Source organism: Parasteatoda tepidariorum, chromosome 7, assembly GCF_043381705.1.
Source record: "Parasteatoda tepidariorum isolate YZ-2023 chromosome 7, CAS_Ptep_4.0, whole genome shotgun sequence".
NCBI classification, from domain to species: domain Eukaryota; kingdom Metazoa; phylum Arthropoda; class Arachnida; order Araneae; family Theridiidae; genus Parasteatoda; species Parasteatoda tepidariorum.
Window position 1 is genome coordinate 10,403,517 of NC_092210.1, and position 19,826 is coordinate 10,423,342.

The 19,826-nt window shown below is 28.1% G+C and overlaps 1 protein-coding gene across 5 annotated transcripts in view; it reads right to left on the bottom strand.

Moving 5' to 3' along the window:
• The window catches only part of LOC107436671 (diacylglycerol lipase-beta), a 38,947-nt gene extending 20,703 nt beyond the window's left edge, over positions 1-18,244 (bottom strand). The window contains exons 1-5 of one of the 5 annotated variants that reach the window (XM_016048482.3): positions 17,972-18,244; positions 10,649-10,778; positions 6,896-7,018; positions 5,184-5,343; positions 321-461 (exon numbers count right to left, since the gene is read on the bottom strand). In XM_016048482.3, the coding sequence (XP_015903968.1) occupies positions 321-461; positions 5,184-5,343; positions 6,896-6,990 (396 nt within the window). In that variant the 5' untranslated portion in view covers positions 6,991-7,018; positions 10,649-10,778; positions 17,972-18,244. Of the gene's footprint in view, positions 1-320; positions 462-5,183; positions 5,344-6,895; positions 7,019-10,648; positions 10,779-12,872; positions 13,317-13,438; positions 13,580-17,971 lie in introns of those variants that run through there. The other 4 variants (XM_016048467.4, XM_016048457.4, XM_016048475.4 and 1 more) reach the window with 4 other exon arrangements.
• Positions 18,245-19,826: the final 1,582 nt, after the last annotated feature.

Genomic DNA, 19,826 nt, shown 5'->3' on the forward strand with positions numbered 1-19,826 from the left:
TTTTATTTTAAAAACATGAAATACATATAGCATTAACTATATTATTAATTTAATGCATTGCTTAATTTTTTAAAATAAAGAGAAAACAATAATCAAATTCTTTTACCAAATTATTTGGATAATCTTTTAGGATAAAGCAAACTTGAACTCATATTAAACTTTTTCCTCACCTTAGTTTGAATAAAAATGTCCCAACTTTTTAGTTATGATGATTTTTAAAAGAATAATTCAATTATATAACAAACCTATAGCAAAAATTTATTTAGAAATGTAAAAGTTTTCAGAAGATGTTTATGTATAACGTGACTGAAAAGGCTTACTTTGACGAAAAGCTCTTTTACAACACACTTTCTATCCATTTCGAACCAGAACCAAATTACACACGAGGCTAAACCAATCTCTACTAGTACAGTAACCACTTTAATATATAAAACTTTAGTTAAACCACTTCTTTTGTGCACCTAAAACAAAGAAAAACAATGAATGAAAAAATAATTACAAAAAAGTGATTTAATTCAGAGTAAGTCAAAATGAATGCCCTAATTTAATAGATGTACAATGCTAGATGATTCATAAAAAATATGCATATATGCTGAGATAATATAAGCAAATTTTGGATAGTTACCAATAGATAGTGCTGGAAGTCCAATTATCATCAGAATTTTTATGAAAACACCTTTATAAAATTGCATTGCAAAAGCTTTATGTAAGAAAAGCAGATAATGCACTCTTAGCTTGGCCACCATAATTCCCAGATCTTACCTCATGCTATTTTTTATCCATGGGGTTCATAAAAAATTGTACCTCCAGGTGCAATGGCCATGACCAATTTGAACACCTCTGCTGTCACAGTGGCTATTGCCAGGATCGAAATAGGCATGTTGCCCGAAGACAGAAGGAGCATAGCACGTTGCCCACATAACAGAAGGAGCACATATTGAATATTTGAGAACATTGAAAATCTGCTTATACTTACTACCTTCTGCAAGTATATTCGTCTCTAATTATCTTATATCTTAGTATATAAGTCAACCTGTTATATAATACAACTCCTATTTTTGATTACTAAATAGCAACTTTCTGGTAAGTCGGGTGTCGATTAATAAAAAAAAGGTATGAAAAATTTTAAAATTAAATAAAAAATTATTTAGTTTACAAGTTAAAACCATTTAACATTTTTCTCTCTGCATATCATACATTTGCCCTCAAAGAAAATGCAAAATTAATCATATATAACATATTAAACTAGTTTTTGAAAGGGGTCAACAATACATTTATTACATCTTGCATAGTGCATCTATGAAATAAAGGCATTCATTTTGACTGACATTATAGGATTATAAATGTAACTGTTAAGATAAAAACTAAGGATTTTTTAATCCTGAAAACCCTTAATTAGCAGTTTGTGTCAGATGTGTCACTAATTACAAGCAAACTTAAATGGTATTGCTTCCATATTATTTTTTAATTATATATTTCAAAAATCATAGTTTGTAAAAAAAAAAGTTCCAATTCTCGCAACTTCTACGATTCTTTAACATAATCCTAGGGACACCTTTTTGGGAACTGCTGATCTACAGAATACTTTTTTAAGCATCTGATGTAACTTTATAGTCTTATAAAAATGAAAATCAATTGTGCAACAGAGCTGACAAATTTTAATTTCATGAAATACAAATTCGCAATTTATGTGGTGGAAAAGAAGAAATAAATATTAAGAAAGGTTTAACAATATTTTTAGACCTAACACACACAAAATTTATCAAAATAGTTAACCTTTTCAAGTGGGCGCAAAAGTAAGAAATCGAGATCCTCTGGTGGGCTCTTTCTGAGACTGGGGGATGAATTCAAGTGTGGTATTGCTTTTATGATGTTTTGTTACTTTTATATATATGTGGTATTGCTTTTATGATGTTTTGTTACTTTTATCTTTGCTGCACTGCTCTGCACTGCTATAATTACTTTAAAGTTTTAGTTTCTCTTTCATAAGTTTTCACCTGCCCTTTTCTGCCCTTAAATAATTTAGCCAAAAATAAAAAAAAAAAGAAATAGCAAGTATAGCCCTACTTATTTTGTGATGGTGGTAACAGCCAATAAGAGTTGAGTATGCTTTGGGGGCTTGGTTAGAGGAGGTGAGAGAAAAGGCAAGGACACACATGGTTTTGGAGAGCTGAGGTTAAGATACAAAATATGAGGATCCTCAACAGCTAAGTTATATTATAAAATTTTCTATCACCCNTATATATATATATATATATATATAAAATTGTAGTGCGTCATTGCTTTACATTAATACTTTCAACGTATTATGAAACATTTAAACATTTTACTGTTTAAAATGTAAAAATATTCTTACAGATTTGAGGAATAGTTAAAAAAAACTTTGTTCTTTGGAATATTGTTTCAACGGGTAACTCAGTTTTTGAAAATTTCAGTTTGGTATCGCTGGCGTTATTTAAATAAGTTATTAAAGTTATATCTATTTTTTATAAGCTCTTTGATGCCATATTAAAAGGATTGGTTTATTTACATGTTTCCGCAAAAAATATACAAGCTAATGAGGTGCACAGTGATAATAAACACTCTATTATTGAGTTAAAAAACGTCGGAAATTTCAAGGACCAAAGGGAAAAGCTCGATCTACATCCATTTTTCACGTAAATAATGGATAGATCTTCCTCTCTTGCATTTTGGGGATTACTATGTTTAAAGTGTGAAATCAGTTCTTCCTGAGAGTTATCATGCAGTGAAATCGGGTCATAATGCGGAAAAAAACCCTTTTGTTCGCTTCTTTGAATCAATTTTTATATACATGAAGAGTTCTTTTTCGTGGTCATAATTTTTTTAATTATAAATATCTATATTATACATTATAAATATCAGTATTTTAATTTATAAATATTTGTAACATTGCTGAAAATTTAATATCTCATCGAAAGATAATAAATCTTAGGAAAGAACATAAATAGTTGTAATGTCATATTTTTGTAGACAGGTCTCTTCAGTCTGAATTAATAGTGAATGGATTTAAGTCATAGCCGATGGAAAAGAAAATATAGGAAATTTAATTTGAAATCAACTCTTTGAATGAATTATTTTATTTTCATCTTTTTGATCTATCGACTTTGAAAAATACCGGTCACTTCAATAAATGATAAATATTTTTTCTCTTTATTCAGCAGAATCATTTATTTATTATTGTTATTATTATTATTGATAATAATAATGAAATAAGAAAGCAAGGTAAATGAGGATAATTTTGCCCTAACTCCCGGCTAATTTGAAAGATCCTCTCTTGTTAAGAAAGTAAGATCATTTCGATTGAAAATTATGTTATCAAATAAATTCTTCTTATTTTATAAATTTTTAAGATTTCTTAAAAAATTATAAACTATAATAACTTTGTTAATTATTTAAAAATAAATATACAAAAATTTTTAATCAATTTTCAAAATAGTATATAAAAGTTTATATCATTCCTTTAAAAAATATTTTATGCTTCAACCGAACTCTAAATTTAAAACACAATTCTTAGTACATTTATCCCTTGAACTCTTAGTTAGAATCTAATATGCGTTCTAAATATCTAACAAAATTTTTCTTCAACTTCCTTTATGTCTTTTTAAAATAGTTCCAAAAACGCGAAAACTCATAAATATTTCAGTTAATGTGCTTCAGTTGCAAATGATTATCATATAACAATCGGGCTCATTTCTTTTATTTTGCTGCAAATTTCATGAAAAGTAAGCACTTTATCGAAACTGCGTAGCATATATAATTTTTTTCCCTAGCATTTTTATATTTTTTTTAAAAAACATAGTCATTCACAATTGACTTCAACTTACTCCTGTAATAGATTTGTAGAATGTTATTGTTCAAAAATTTAGCTTCAATCTTATAAAAAGATACAAAACTGAGATATTAAAAGAATTTCTAGAAACTACAACTGAAAGTTAAACTGTGTGTAGAAAGAGGGAAAGAAACATGAAAATCGCCACAGAAGGAAAATGGTTTTCTTAAGAAAGTTAAAAATAGCGTTCATGATTTCAATTTCTTAAACATAGAAAATACATTAGTAATTATAAATTATATATTTATAAATGTGACATTTAAAATATTTTTGTATCTAAAAGTATAAATACTCTTCGGTAGTATTAAGTATACATATTTCTCTTCGGAAATGCAGATATTTATTTAAAATCATGTAAGAAATTTTTTTTTAAACTGCAGGAATTATAATCAAAATCTTAAAATTCTAATAACTATATTTATACCACGAATTTAAATCAAAACCTAAAAAAAACTATTTATTTGAGTTTATGTAAAGTATATTGCTTTGATATTTTATTTCAATTTGATTTAATTTACTTAAAATAGCGCTTTTCGATTCTGATTATTCCATATTTTTTTATATACAATTGAAAATATTCATTAAATTATATTTGTAATAAAGGAATTAATTTATTCAAAATATAACTCACAAGTAGAACGAAAAAGTTTGTACCAAAAAATGGCAACAATGAAACTGACTAAAAAAGACGTAAGAAAACGGCAGACAAACAAAAAAGTTCCCGAACTTGGTATAGATGTTTGAAGGTAGGTGGGAAATGTAAAGAAACCTTTCTCCCCTTAGCTTAAAAAGGTGAGACCTCTCATAGTGACTAAAACAATAAAACAAATCCCACTGTAACTTGATCCTGTCTCTTAACTGAGGAGGAGATTTTTTCCCCTATTCTTACGCTGAAAGTGTCACATGCCCACCACAGGACCCCAAGATCAGATGTGACAACTGCTGTCACAGCCCCCCGGAAAAGGTTAATAGTATATATTTCATAAATTTTTTCTAAAAATAATCTTTGTTAATAGCATATATATCACAAAAAAGCTCAAAAGACCATAATTGGTTGATTCATGTTAGATTCTCCTACAAAACATAGATGACTATCATGTTTTAATTTAAAGAATGAATACAACTTAAAGAAATTAATAAAGATAATAAACAGTTCTCATTATTAGACAATCTAAAAAAATATATTAGACATTTAAAAAAGAAATTAACAGGCGTGCAGTGAATTTTGGATATAGTAGTTTGTAATTAATTACACTAATATGTTAAACAGTAAACAAAAAAGCATGAAAAGAACAAAAAGTAACAAAATCTAATAAAATTGACATAACTTTACCTCCATAACTGAGCCTCTAGAACTAACAAAACAAACAGCAAAAGAAACAATTGCAGAAACAGAAAGATCTCCAATAATTACAAAAAGAAAATAATTTAGAAGATCTGAGTCATTGCAGTTTTTGATATTCAGCCAAGTAATTGCTAATGAAGTTGATAGCCTGGGAAATAAAATATAAAATGATTTTTTTACTCTATACTTTTGTTTCATACAACTATTTATCCTAATTATTTCATTTTTAACCAAACAAAATTTCTGAATCTAATAAATAATAAACAGAATCTTAAAAATAACGCTTATAACACACTTATATGTATCGCATTTTTAAATTTTATGAGATATGATTATATTCAAATTTAAAATAAATTATTTTTTTTTAAATCATGATATATTTCAATTATTTTAATAAATATTGATTAATAATACATTTTATTCAAGCAAATACAACTAAATTTAAAGACAGGGAAAAGTACACAATTAGTTTTAAGTATTCTTGAAAATTTTCCACATAAATTAATTATATTTCGAAGCGATTTCAAAATAACTTGTTTCAAAGTAAAACAGATAAATGACATTCAATAAATAAAATAAGTAATGTAATCAAATGATATGAGTTTTATGCTTTCAAATAGACTTGAGAATTAGGATTTTTAGTTAGTAACCAATGGCCGATAAGCTCTATTTATTTAGTAGTCACTTTTTCCTCAAATCTAATGAATCGGTAACTGATATTAATAGGTCCTTTTAATTTAATAGATATTTTTGCATACTGCTTTTTGCTTGGATTAAATACTTTAAAAAAAAATCACATTAGAAATACTTTATGACAATAAAAAGATAATTCAACAGCACTATTACAAATATGTAAAAAAATATAGTTGTACATTCTAATTTTGTTGTTGTCACTTATGTCATTTGACAATATCAGCAAACCTGCTTGAGAAATCAAATAATTTTTTAAGGCAGAGGATGAGTTTCTTGTCTTTTCAGTGGCGCCATTTATGGCCAAGAATACGTCTTCAACCACACACACGTCACAATTCATTTATAGGGTGGAGTCATTCATACATCATTCATTCATCCACACATCGTAATTTTGACCTGAGAGCAATCAATCTCCAATTCAGTACTCCACGAAATATTGGTTTTGAGAGCTGGAAGATTTTGTCACCCCGAAAGATTTAACATGCACCAGTCATCATTTAATATCATATAAGATTTTTCAGTTGGCGGGATTCAAGCTCACGTGCTCAAGAACACGAACCCAAAGCCCTACCAACCAGACTGTCCAACCGGACATTCTGTATATAAAGAATTTTATGTAAAAATTTTTGCGAGGAAAAATACATATAATTTCTATATTACAACTTTTAAATATGTGAATTGTTAAAGAACACCCCTTCCACCATAAATCAATGGATACTGAAGTATAATTTTAATTTTGGCAACACTGGAGATTTTAGTGAATTTTTTTTTTTTCAAGTCTCTTTTCTATAGTGATAGACTTTTATCATTAAAGATTTTTAAAAAAGGCAATGGGAAAAGTGGCCAGTTGTTTCTGTAATTTTAGTCATCATGTGACAAGTGGTTATTTTTAAGTAATTATTTAAAAAAAAACATGCATAATGCTTTGTTTAATTTTAATAGACATTGCAGTTAGTCAACCTCTTAAAAAGTTTAAAATATATAATGAAGGAGAAAATGTTACAAACCACATTAATCTTATGAAGGCTTCAACAGCAAATGGTATTACTAAGTCATCATCAGCAATCAGCCATTTCCTCTTGAAGAATATCAATGCAGGCATTTTTTAATAGTTTATGATTCAAATGAATCTAAAATATAGATAAATATTAGAATTGTTCAAGTTATAGTAATACTTAAGTATTCTTTATCAAACTACAATTTTTTTCATAAAAAATAATTTTAAAGATAGATTTTGGGATTATAAAATTTTAAATGCGTTTTGCAACTACTACTAGTGATGGTATTCAAAACATTCAGGAAATAAAAATGTTTCAATATTTTTTAGAAGAAAAAAAAATTAATAATTAAAGATGAAAAATAGTTATTTTTCTTTGAATTACAGCAGTCTGAATTGTTTTTTATTCCTCTCAGGAATTCAAAATATTTGAGACTTAAATTTCTAAAATTATATTCTTTCAAATTGCAGCCAATACTCAATATAACAACCCCTGCGAAACAAAAAAAAAAAAAAAAAGAATACTATAATGTGAATTCGCTTTATCGTATATGCATAAAAATATTGCATTGGATTTATTTTGACAAAAACATGTCACAAAATTGACAATAATCTTTTGTCCATCAAGTGCAAAAACCACGTAATATAATACATAATCATTGAAGAAACTTAGTTATTTTTTTTGTAACTACTTCATTAAAAATGTAGTGAAATTAAAATACTTTTTTTAAATAAAAATAATGACTACTTTCGAAAGGTAGTCACTGTTTAACTTTATTAAAAATAAGAATTTTTCTGGAAGTTTTAATTTACACTCAAGTTCAAAATTAAAAAAAATTTGAACATTAAAAGAAAAATTCGTAAAAAGTGATTTAGAATAATAAATTGGCTTATTTATGCAGAAAAATAATTAAGATATATGTTTATATGAGCTAATTTATTATTTTAAACCATTTGTTAATGACTTAATTAACCTCTCCAGTTCAGACAGCTTGTGTTTATGCTCAGCCTAAAAAAAAAAAAAAAAAAAAAAAAAAAAAAAAAAAAAAAAAAAAAATTCGATTATCAAGTGAAAAAAAAAAGTTTGTGTTCAAGCATTTCATACAGTAAAACTGAGTTCTAAAAAGCTGCAACTACTGAATACATGCAAATATGTGGATAGGATCATGTTGAGCTTTTTATTAAATTGGTCAACAAAAATAATTTATAAGATAAAAAAATATGTTTTGCATGAATTGTTGAATAAAGAGTATTTTTATTATAACTATTTACTAATGTTAATTGCATTTTTATTTACAAATTAATTACGCGAATTGCATGCACACTTAAGTATATAGCTACAAACACAAATAAAGCATTGTTAGATTTCTATTAAAAACATTTAATCATAAAACTGTTAAGTCAAATTCAGATCAAAAGTTTAATTACAAAATCGTTTTTATTTCAAATAAAAATAAAAAATTTAACCACAAAATAATTTTCTTAAACACTCTCTCTTGCTTATACAATTTTACTGTATGAGTAAAATTTATAACTTAAGAACGTAATCATTAAATGTAACACTGAAAAAAATCTGTGGTGTTGATGTAATAGAAATCAAAGTTTTAATAAAATATTTTATCTAGCAACAGATAACACTTTATAAAACAAATAAAATAACATTAATCATTTAAATATATCAATAAATAAAGGCAATAATTTTAATAAGACTTCCATTTTCCTTTGCAGAATACAAAGTAGTATATATCCAACTCTGTAGTTACGAGTAAAAACAGAGATGTTAGAAGAATAGCCTTAAGTTCACAATGGGGAAAACAAAAGGAACACCAACTTTTGAATTGTTACTGTTTTTTTTAATTCCTACTATTAGTTACACACTCTCCCTACATCTTGTTCAAATTTTCAATCATTAATAAAATACTTTTTATTCATCCACTCAAGTTCAAATACATTTTTTTTTTGAACTTGTAGTGCATGACACTTGATGTTAATACAGTTTTTTCAAATATTAATTCATTCATTAAATAGGGATGAGCAAAAAAAGAAATGAATTTTCTGATTGGTCAAGCGGTAGACATTGTTTTAAATTTTACTATAAGCGATTCAGTTTTTCACATATTTTAAAAATAAAATCAGTGATAATTTTCAACTTATAGTTCTATTTGAACAAAAAAAATAGTTTATTGTACACATTTAATTATTTTATATTCGCTGTGTCAGATAAATTAAAAGAACAATATGTGGAAGCATGTGTGGTCCATGTCACCATATTTATACTTTTATAGTTGTTTGTTACCATACGCCTTTTTTTTCTTTCAATTCCAACTATTAGTTCATACTCTCTCTATATATATATTTATATATCTTGTTCAGCCGGCCAGGTGGCCGAGCGGTTAGCATGCCTGACTGCGAAGCCAATGGCTGAGGGTTCGAATCCCGCTCTGGGCATGGATGTTTCTCTCTGTGTTGTCCTCTGTTGTGTGTGATGTGTGAATGTGGCCCGCCCTATGAACGGGTTTGTGGCAGTGTGGCGTGGGTAATGTTGCTCGCCTCCGTGACTTAGGTTCACAGGTGCCCACTGGGTAATGCTAAATGAGCAACACTTCCGGCATCTTCCGAGGTGAAGAACGAAAGTTCAAGTGCCTGCCGTTATTAAAACAAATATATATATATATAGATCTTGTTCAAATTTTCAATCGTTAAAAAAATACTTTTCATTCATCCATTGAAGTTCAAATAAAATTTTTTAAACTTGTAGTGGATGACACTTGATGTTAATACAGTTTTTTAAATATTATTTCATTAATTAAATTTAATTAATTTATTTTAATTTTATATGGGAGAAAATTTTTCAATTATTTTATAAAAAGTAACTAAAATAAAATTTTTCTATGTTGACCTAAGTAGGAATTGACTTTAATTTTTTTATATTACTTGTTATAAAGAATCAAACTTAATGGTAATTCTAATATGCTCAGCCACAGCGTCATTTTCATTGCACAGCTGATGAACTAAAAGACTATCATCAATTAGGTTCTAAACATTATTTGTGTTTAACTTTGTTCCTCTTCTAAACTAACGTTAAAAGTAGTTACTAGAAATGGCTACAAACTACTGATTTTCTGCATCAATCTACTAGCTACACTAGATTTTTAGAAAGTAACACACCTATACTACAAAGTATGAAACAAAAAAAAAAAGAGACTATAACAGTTTTGCTACTTGTAGCGTGTAAGTCCTAATTACTGATAATATATTAAAGGTTAAAAATATATTTTAATTATTTCAAACGACATCCTATAATATAATGCATTAACTTTAGTCAGTGAATAGCACTTTTTTTAGATTTTGAATTTTTTCCCCATAAGAACATAGGAGTGAAATCAGAACATATGCCTTTAGAATTACATCCTCATTTTAAATTAAAACTTTATGGATGATGAATATTTTAGTAATTTGTGACTTTGACATTATACCTTGACCCAGTTAAAATTTCTTTTAAAGAATGCATCTTATTTTAAGATTTTTTTTTTAAAGAAAATTACTGAAATTCATTTTACAATTTCTAAAATATCTACATAAAAATTATTTTTAATAAAAAAAGGTTTCAAACAAAACAAAATATGAAATGAACTTAACAGTAATAACAAAGCATAATTAAAAATATTATATACTGATATGCACAAAAAATAAAATACAGAAATGATGAAAATTGAAGCAAAACTGTTAACATTTAAGACATTTTTTCCCCCTCACTACTTACCTAGGTTTAAAAAGTTCTCTTTCTCTTAAAATAGTAGTTGGATCATTTTTTAAAATAAATCGATTAGAGATGAAAAGTCAATCATTTTAAGCTTGTAAAGGAACCACATAACTTAAATTTTAAAATTGATCTGAAAAAAAAAAAAAAACATAAATCAGTAATAAGCTTAAATCATTAGTATGCAGTTCAAATTTTATACCAATTTAATAGAAACATTTATGTAATGAATATGATTTTATGAGAGAGTGTTGAATGATTTGAATGATGAACCATCTGTATTTCTAACTAATCATAAAATAAAAAAGTTCCGAGATGAATTTAATTGTTGTTCTTCTCTAATTTTACATAACTTTTATAAATAGAAGAGTCTATAAAATGTCATGCTTTTTAAATAAAAAAAAAAGAAGTTAAAACTCTCTTAAGAAATAAAAAGCTAATTTTAATTTAAGCTATTATTTACAGCCATACTATTTAAAATGTAATAATTTGCAAGTACAAAAGATTTAACCAGAATTTTAAAACCATAAAATTTCAAGTGGGTAAATATGTAACCAAGGCCATTTTTAAGGGGTAGAAGACAGGGACAATTGTAATAATAATAGTATATTATTTTAAATGATCAAAAGTAAACACCTAAAGTAATCTGTACTGTAGTTTACTTAAGAAAAAAATAACCCTGTCATTTATTTGTAAAAAATATTAAGCAGCAATAATAATCAAAATTAAAAGAAAAATCAGACATTTTGTCAAATAGCTAGAAATAAATAAAAATGTTTTTACTAAGTTTATTTATGATTATCTATTAATCTAGACAAATAAAGTCGATCATGAAAATTTTATAGCTAGACTGCAGAAGAACAGAATTCCACTTTGTTAATTGAAGATACAGGCACAAGAAATTATTACCACGAATAAAGAAAAAAAGGTAAACAGACATACAAAGAGAAAACATGTTTTAAAAACAAGATGCGCTTTGAAAATTTATTGACAGGCAAACATACATTAATTAGGAATGCAATGAATATTCAGCCACTATTCTGTATTTGGCCCTCTTGCCAAATATTTGGCAAAATGGGCCGATTTGGCTAAAGGTTTTTAATGTTTAGTTTTTTCTTTTAATTATATTCAGGCAATTCAATTTTATCGTTTTTTCAACACTTCATATTCTAAAAATTGTTTTTTTGTTGTTATTTTGTTTTAAGTATGTTAACAGGTGAAGCATGTTAACAGAACGTTTTTAACAGACTTTATTCTTTTATAGTCACTTTTTTCTTGTGTGGTAAAACAGATAACTGTAATCTTAAAGTTATACTTCAAAACTATGAATAATTTTCTATTCGTTACCCTTTTGATTTTTTCATCAACTTTTCTTTTTATCAGCGATTTTATTGTGACAGCATTTTCTAACAAGCCTGTCTAATGAACGTTATTATTTTACGTTAACTTTTTTTCTAAAAATACGGCAATGTGAATAAGTTACATTAAGATTTTTAGGTTAAATCTATCGTTTAAAAATTAAGAATTTTATTTTTGTTAGTTTATCTAGCTTTGTCTTTTCAAAAAACTTATGTTTTTATAGACGTTTTTACTATGATGCGGAAATTTAGAGGGTCTTTTTAAAGGCTATAATGTTCTTTTTTCATCTTGAAAATATGGTCCTTGGAAAACTTAAATATTTAGCTTTAAAAATTTTTTTCAAAAATTAAGATTGGTCTTTGTTTTTAATAGGCGTTTCATGATAGCGCTGCATTTTTAAAAGTTTTTCTGTTAGACATTATTTCTCTTAATGTGTTATGGATAGTTTTTGCTCGAAAATATTATTTTTAGCATTAAAGCTTTGTTTTAATAATTAAGATTTCGTTTCTTTCAACTTTAGTGTTTCTTAAAAAATATGCTAGTCAGTTTTTTGTTTATCCTAAATATTTCTAATTATCTTAATATCTAATTATCTATAGTTTATTTAACATTCTATTAGTTTTTTTTCCCTTTACCCCATACCATTAATACAGCAAAATTTTAAATAATGATTAAACTTATTTCAATATAAAAATGATCATTATTGATGATATTTTATTTTAAAAAATGTTGCTATTCGGCCGAATATTCGGTATTCAGCCAAATCACTGTCAGTTACATCCCTACTATTAATGAATGATCAGTTATTAAAGCATTTGCACTTAAATCTGAGAAGATAACTTAATATCAAGATACATAAAAAACTGACCGGAATAAATACTTGCTAGAAAACTTAGAAATTTATAACTGTCATAGAATGAAGCATTTAGCATAGAAATTCAAAACATAGAATAGTTACTTGATATTGCACACTTTTTCAGTTCATCCTTTTAAGGTAGAGATGAAATTACTAATTTCATTTTAAAATTCCAACAAGCCAAGCTTTGAAGATAATTATTTGATGTTTGGGGATTTGAAGAATACTTTCACTTGTAATATGTGTAGAAATATAAAGAATTTAAATTAGACATCCAAAAACTTAGTGATAACATAATGTCAAGACTAGTTTTTTTTAAATTTGTGTGGGAAAATAAATAATTAAACAACGTGAAAAGTAGGACGATAAAAAAGAGAAATGTCAAGGAAAAAGGAAAAACCGCAGGTTGTCAAATTTCATCATAAGCAGACGAACTATACTTGCGGTTCCAGTTATAATTTTATATTTATATATTGTTAAATAAAAAAAAAATTTGCTTACGTCTTCCATTGAAACCTTTTTCAACTTTTATATGAGAAATATTTATATTTTGTTAAATAAAAAAAAATTTTGCTTACTTCTTCCATTGAAACCTTTTTTCACTTTTGTTTGAGAAATAGGGCTATTTCAACTAGTCCATGCGAATCCCGCAGGACCGTGCATATATTTGCAACAACTCGCCGGATGCGGTAGTAATATGTCATACAGTGTGAATGCTTAATAAATTAAGTTGAATGATACCCTCCTGTTTCCACTAGCCCAAGTAAATCCAGATTAAAGCGTAATCTAGATTTCAGTTGGTCACGTGATGGATTAAGTCTGAGTGAACTGGATTACAGTTGATCTAGTTTGAGAAACTAGATTAGCGCGCGCAAATCGAGATTCGTCTTCGAAAACGGAAACAAAAATGGATAAGCAAAGGAAAATGTCTTGGACAGATAGTGAGACGGAGTTGTTAATCAATTTGTGGAAGACGCACCACAATGACTTGCTGAAGGCAAAAAGAAATAAAACTGTTTACGAAAGAATTAGCAACGACATGAAATTTTATTCTTTCAATAAATCATCAGTAGCTATTCAACTAAAGTTGAAGAATTTGACAGCTAAATTTAAGTAAAGCGCGAATCGCTTTGACGGACGATCGCATATGCGAATCACTTCCACTGAGAACGCTACATTACTGTCACTTTTTTCAAGGGGACCCTTTATTAGCTTAGTTATCATTGTGAAACGTGCAATAGAAGAAAGAAAAAAAAAACGGCGCCTCCTGAATAACTTTTGATGTAATTATTGGATCTTAACGTTCTAGGGCTCAATCTTACTGGCTTGAGGGGGTGAAATATGCTAATTAATTAGTGCATACGGTATTTTAATTTACGAAATCAGACACAAAAACGTACTCTTTTATGAATAAACCTACCTTTTTTCGACGGATTCGGATTTCTGACCATCCAAATATAGGAGGGTGCCGCAATTAGGGTACTATGGTCCCCATATATGGGTCAGGAGAGCTGTCCAATGTTTGGACACCTTAATGTTATAATTTTACTTTTTGCGTATGTCTCCATACCTCGAGAACTTTATAAACGAATCAAATATATTTGTGACCCATTCATGACATTCGTTTGCCCAAAGACAATTCAATGCAAAAAATAAATTTTAGTAAATATTTATTATTTTTTATTATTTTATTTAATAATAGTTGGAAAATTTTTGAATTGTAAGGTATATAGTTTTTTTTTATATCATTTTCATTTAACTACTACTATAACTACATAATTTTAAATGACAAAATATAAAAGTTGAGCGAAATCGTTTCTGAGAAATCAAATTTAAAAAAAAATTGCATCTTTACAACTAACATGAAAGCCATAGTTTAGTACTTAAAATGTGTAGTATATATTTTAGTATCTCTTGTGCGATGGGTATTTGTATCCACTGCTTCCTAAGTGTGTTCACATACCTACGCTTAACGTCGTTAGTTGTGAAACAATTTAAGTAAAAGTTCGAAAATGTGTTTTTTAATACTTATAATCTAATGATATGAAGAAAAAAACCTCGATCATTTATTTTATTATTTATACGCGCCAAAAAAAAGCCTGAAATTTTTGTCAGAATTCGGATTGTTAGTGTTATATTATTAAAATGAAAATAATACTAAATATTAATATTAGTGATGACAGATATAGATCATGAATTATAGCTAGGGGTACCAAGGAGGACAAGTCATCATAGTCATTTATAGGGGGGATACTTTTTAAAAATATTTCATACAATTTTGTTGTTCAAATCTGTAGATTAGATTTAAAGAATATTTTTTACTATTTAAGTGGACATTTTTGAATATTTTTTTCGGGGGGGGGGGGGAAGATNGGGGGGGGGGGGGGGAGAAAGATTATACTTTTTAGAACCTCTTTTGGTGGAAGATATTTTTCTAGGTAAATTTATTACATCAATAATGCACTATTTTACAATCACGTAAAGTAATAAACAAGAAAAGTGCATTTACAACTTGTGGTCTAGTTGGAAGGGAACGAGAATTTTTTTCGGTGATGGGTGAGACATCAACACCTTTTTTTTGGGGGGGGGGAATCCGTTTTTGGGTGGGGATTATTCTTTTTAGCTAAATTCATCATATCTTCAACTTAAAACTTACATAATAAGAGAAGCACATTTATAACTAGTTGACTGTTGTTGTTGTCTCTTATGTCACTTGTCAAAACTGACAAGCTTATTTTAAAGCTGAAGGACGTGGTTCTTTTTGTTTTCCAGTGGCGCCATCTATGACCAAGAACTCGATTTTGCGACAGACATACGTCACAGCCTGTTTTACAGGGAGATGGTCACATTCACTCACCTTCTATCCATCCGCAGATCGTAATTCTGACCTGAACCAGAACACGATCAATCTCCGATCCAGTACCCCCTTAGGTAATGGTCTGTTATAGGAACTTGGAGGACTTTGTAATCTCGACAGATTTCATGTACACCAGTCACCATTTAGTACACGGGAAGTCTTCGGCCGGTGGGGTTCGAACTCACGACCTTTTGAACATGAGCTAAACGCCCAATCAACCAGGCTATTCTGGTTAAACACTTGGATGAGTTAAACTCAAACATTAGCATTAATTAATATTTTTTGTGGGGGAAGGAAAGATTTGAATTAGGGAAGACTTGTATTTAACTGCTACAAATCATTCTGCGGGCACAACATTTTCAGTTATGCTTAAGAATCGGTTTTCTCTCAGGGAAATGGAAAATAGCCCTGGCATAACAGTTCGGAAAAAGCAAAGTAAAATGAAGCTTTAGAAAATCCGCCGGGAAAAAATATCGAGGCACATAATTGAACCTGGATTAATTAAATATTACGAATTAATTAATTATTATTTTATTTCATTAAATATTCATAAGTTTATCAAATATTATTTTAAAATTAATTAATATACAAAAACTAGTCTGAAATTTGTGGAAACAAATGTTCACATTTAATATTTTTTAGCACTTTTATTTCATATTCTTTCATGAACTTTAAAAATATTTTAATACCAATAATTACACTAATCGTATTGTGATATGATCATCAAATAAAAATAAGATATTTTAAACAATATTTTTTAAAAAATATACTGCATATTATATTGAATTGCATATTATAATGAAATACAGTCGGACCTCTATTAAACGAAGTCGATAAATCCCGATAATATGTTCGTTATATGGAAAATTCGTCAAATAGAAAATCACCATTTGAAATACTTAAACAGGTTTTAAATTCATAAACACGTGACATAATTAAAATAACCTTTTATAAACTTTTATCGTGTAAATTATTATCTTCTATTTATTTTATAAATCAACCATAAAAGAAATCTGCAAGGTAAGCAAGAATAGAGAAAAGCATTATCTAGTGTTACACTATCATGCTACATACATTTTCAACTAAAAAAAAGCTAAATTTATGTACAAAATTATAGTTGTATTTATTATAAAAGTTATTTTAAACATACATTACCACGTGCATTTAATTGCTACTGATAAAATTCATTAATTTTGTTCAAGTTTTTCATTTGAAATGAAAAAAAAAAAAAAAAAAAAAAAAAAAAAGAATAGGGAAAGGGATTTTATTGCTTTCGCCAAAAATTAAGTGACTTCGAAAATCAATTCAAGGTCATTTCCACCACAAAATGCGTAAACAAGTTTGAAATGCTCAGAAATATTTTGGGAAATAGGGAAAGTGGATCTCAAAGAAAAGTTCGTTAAATAGAAAATTCACTTCGCTATTTGGAAGTTATTTTACAAGGAAACTTCCGAAATGTTCTTGGTTCCTCGAAAAATAATCGCAAAATAGAGAAATTCGCAAAATGGAAGTTCCTTAAATAGAAGTCCGACTGTATATCTGCTCTAGGTTTCAATAAAAGTATCAACAATTTCCGGACTATTTGCCGTAAGATGTATCTTTCTCCATAAAAGGAAATTATCTTTATTATCGATCGAAATTTCGATCTTTTCCGAATAGCTAGTGTGCTTAAATTTCGATAGAAACTGTGCCCTTTCCAATACAAGCTACTTTTTTTTTTTTTTTTAAATACTATGAAAATGTATAGCCACTTTTTGGTCCTAAAAACATTTTTTTTTGTTGAAAAACTACGTTTTTCAAATAAACTAAGAAATTGAAAATGGGTTTGCCAGATTTAAAATGGAAAACGTAGGGTAAGTCACTCAGATCACCACCGAATGATAAATTTTTATCACCGCCGATAAACCACATATACCTCTTTTGATAATAATGCACTATTTCTTTTACTTCCGACAAAAATAGAATAATTTTCACCTTTTTTCAATCTACTTGAATAATGTCGCTTTTTCAAGATATTTATTTTAATTTGCTATTTTATGAAATTTGTTATTAATTAAGATATGCTTCGAACTTGTAATAAAAACAATTTGATTACAAATTTAAATTCTTTGTTATTCCTTTGACGATATGCCAAATAGAATTATTTAAGTTCAAAGAATAAGAATTAATCTAGAAGAATAAAACAGGGAAAAAAAAAGCGACCTTGTAATATCTGTTACATCAACTAATAAAGGAAAATGAAATTATTGCTTACCATCTGGAAACGCTGCTTCCTTCATTTTGAAGATATAATTATATTCGTGATAAAACATCGACTGATTTTTCATTTTATTTTTCTTTTATACTTTGTTTCTCAAGATGTTTTTGTAGATATATATTTGAAATTAACATAAACGTGCGAATGAAAGACGTAGAAGTTTGTTTTTCTCCATAGTTCGCCATCCTGTTATTCATGAATGTTCTTAATACAAGTGGTTTTATTTTTCGTTTATTGTGAAATTGGATATAACTTTAAGTGTTATTAATAATAGTAAATTAACATAATTTTTTAGATTTTTAGTTAAGAACCATATCAATATTAAATTTAAAGGAACCGGGCACCTAAAAATGTCGTCAGCCAGCCAGCTTCTTTCTAACTTTTATTTTTAATCTTTGAGGGAGGATAAAGTTGCCAACAATAATTGATCTTACGTTTAAATTAAACTGCAGTTCAATTAGTATTTGCGTTAGAATTATATTAACTGTGATATTGCGACTTTAGCTAAGAATTGCGTAATGTCTGTTTTAACATTGAATACGAGAAACATGATGAAATTAAAATTTAAAATTTTTTAACTTAAAAAATGTTGCTGTGAAATCATGTTGTCAAATAAGTGTCATAGTAAAATAAAATGATTAATGCTTGAAACAGCTTACAATAAAAAGCTACGTCCAGAAGCGTAAAAATGCTTCGGGGCAAAATTGGAAAATTGGCAAGCAGCCAAGATGGGCTAATCGAAAAACCTTAAATAAAAAGGGGTGTACATACAAATAAGAAGCGGATTATTGGGGTCAAAATAGATAGCGTGTAATTTCTGCATAACACCCCTGACAGCGAATCGCCGAGTTTTTTGCCTTCCAAACAGATATTTTTATTTCTGCGTAACCGTTAGTTCATCAAAATTGCACTGGTGATGGATTATAGGTTAGAAACCCCTGGGAGATTTTCGTGGTTTTCTTCCCCATGTAACGTAAATACCGAATAGTTCTATGAAAAAGTCCTCCATTCAGCTAGTTTGTCTGAATGCTTGATCCAAAAGTTCCCTTGTCTTTTGTATTGGGTTTAAAATTGCAAGGCAACGGCGTTAAACATTGATTGTCGAAAACCCCAAAATGAGTCGGCTGTTCAATATATATATATATATATATATATATATGTCAGGTATCTATGCCGAGTTACTTCAAACTACACCATAATGCGATGATGTTGGTTATCATCAACTAATTCAATCAACCATATGATCAATAACAATAACAATAATATTTATTCCTCAATAATAACATGAGTCACATAGACTCTAACCACTTAGGTTCGAACCACACAGGTTTCAGGTTTTACCTAAAAACAACCAGTTTCACTTAGAAACTACACATCAACTGACTCACTCTTGATTTACATCCAGAAAGTTCGTTGCTTTTTGTTAAAGAGAGCGACATCTGGCGTATTGACAAAGAGGCTGTATTCTCGCATGTTACAATGTTACACTCGGGCATCCTACGGGTTTCGTCCTCGAAACAGAATGACTAAAAAAAATCTGAAAAGAGAAGAAAAAAAAACAAAGCAGTATACAAAACAAACATAACAAATACATAGCAATTTTTTGAAGGAAAAAAATCAAAGCTGCATCGTTCCATCAGTAAATATGCACTAATTTGTCCATGGCTTCATATAGTCTACAGCAGTGGTTGTTAAGTTAGGACCTTCATGTTGCCCAACTTTTTCAACTTCGTATCGGTCATTGGATTTCACTTTAACAATCTTGTAAGGACCATGGAACTTTGGACGTAACTTTAAACCAGTTCCAAATTGTGTTCTTTGAATCGCCACTAAGTCATCTTTTCTGTACTTG